The sequence below is a fragment of the Entamoeba invadens genome, assembly GCF_000330505.1.
Source record: "Entamoeba invadens IP1 unplaced genomic scaffold scaff_1105074726267, whole genome shotgun sequence".
NCBI classification, from domain to species: Eukaryota; Evosea; order Mastigamoebida; family Endamoebidae; genus Entamoeba; species Entamoeba invadens.
This window is the reverse complement of record NW_004440099.1, coordinates 4,644-6,338: the sequence shown is the minus strand read 5'-3', so window position 1 is coordinate 6,338 and position 1,695 is coordinate 4,644. Positions and strand designations below refer to the sequence as shown.

Genomic DNA, 1,695 nt, shown 5'->3' with positions numbered 1-1,695 from the left:
TTTCAAAAGTATCAAAAATCGCAAAATCGAGAAAAATTTATAAAAATGACTTAAACAGTCAATATAGTCGCGTTTAAATAAACTTTGATCACCACGAGGTTTTATGGTCATCCATTAAATTTCACGTCGTGCCACTGTCAAAGAAGCAAGATATGAATTCATTATTTGTTATTTTATTTTTTTATCATTTTCAAACAAAAACGAAGGGCAAAATTGATTTGATATTATCATTTTTATATAAATGTTATTGTATATGGTAATCAAATGCTTATTTTGCATTTACTGTTTATGCATTTTTAAATTATGCATTTTTGGGCAACTAACAAAAAACTTATAGTAAATGTATAGAGATAATGAAATTATAAACAAAAAAACAAATAGCAAAAAACTTAACAAATATTAAAAATTTTTTTTAACTATATTATATTATAAAAAATATTATATATTAAAAATTGAAATTTAATAAATTATAGTTTTGAAATAATATGTTTACAATTTTACAGAATTAACAACAAACACCATTATAACACCGTTATCACCATAATACTCATGCACATACTTTACCAACGATTGTTTATGGTGTTGAGTAACGACATCACGATGTCGTTATAACACGAGTTTTCAAAAGATTATTCATAAGTTAAAAAAATGGTATAATGACCCCTATTTTTATTTTATTTCACGATAATTTTTTTCGAGGTTCAATAAAAAAGCACGTATTGAATGAAATAAACAGTTCCTACTTTATAAAAAAAAACTAAACAAAATAGAAAAATCAGTTCATTTTCATTAAAGCACCAAAAAGATTGTTCAAAAATCTACCCGTTTACAAGGGTGGTAATTTGAGTACGTTTTATACGCGTTTAAGGCAGCTATATCAATCATATCATATAAAGCCCTGATGTTCCACCTGTTGGTTCGACGTCTACAGGTATAGTACCGGGTCATCTGATCAACAGTGTCAACCCCACCCATTTTGTGGTTGTAGTCAAGAATGGGCTGGGGTTTGTGTATTGTCAGTTTGTCTTTGCCAATGAACACGTCCTGCTCGACGACTTCAATTTCATTCTTTTCGTGGCAGGTTGACAATACCAATACCAACTTCTTTTTCTCGTTGAAGTAAGATATAAGCTTACACTTTCCCTTCGAGAAAAAGATGGTGGTATCGGGAGTTCTTCCTTTGATGGTCTTTGCTTCGTCAGGGAGTTCTTTCCTGTTGATCCTCATGGTTCCCAAAAGTTGGCACCCACATGAAGCAAGCTAGTGTGACAACCTTAACGTACAGAAGAAGTTGTCACACACCACAGTGAACTTGGTACCACGGCATAACATGGGTAGCACCATGTCCCTGACCACTCTAAAGCCTTGATTGTCCTCTTTACCACCACACTTACCACAGTACATTTGGAGGTTCAGAGTCATTCCTGTCTCACAATCAGCACACATCTACAAGTAAGAAAACTATAAAAAACTCAAATAAACGAATAATTAAATTATTATATTTGATCATACATATCAAACCAATAATAACTATACGTCATTGTTGACATCATAAATAAAACTCATTTGGTAAAAATAGAACAAACCCAAAACTTTATACCATAACGTCCAGGCTTAGACTTAATAAACACCTTAGCCCACATATGCCCTTTATAAGAACACAAATGTTCGTCAACCGAAACACAATTACTAGGT

The 1,695-nt window shown here is 31.7% G+C and overlaps 1 protein-coding gene across 1 annotated transcript; it reads right to left on the bottom strand.

Annotated features, from left to right (window-relative positions):
- Window positions 1–810: 810 nt before the first annotated feature.
- EIN_072360 (hypothetical protein) lies at window positions 811–1,446 on the bottom strand (the record flags this gene model as incomplete). Its single annotated transcript, XM_004253628.1, has 2 exons — window positions 811–1,260; window positions 1,303–1,446. 2 exons carry the CDS (start codon window positions 1,444–1,446, stop codon window positions 811–813), a joined length of 594 nt encoding a protein of 197 aa, XP_004253676.1.
- Window positions 1,447–1,695: the final 249 nt, after the last annotated feature.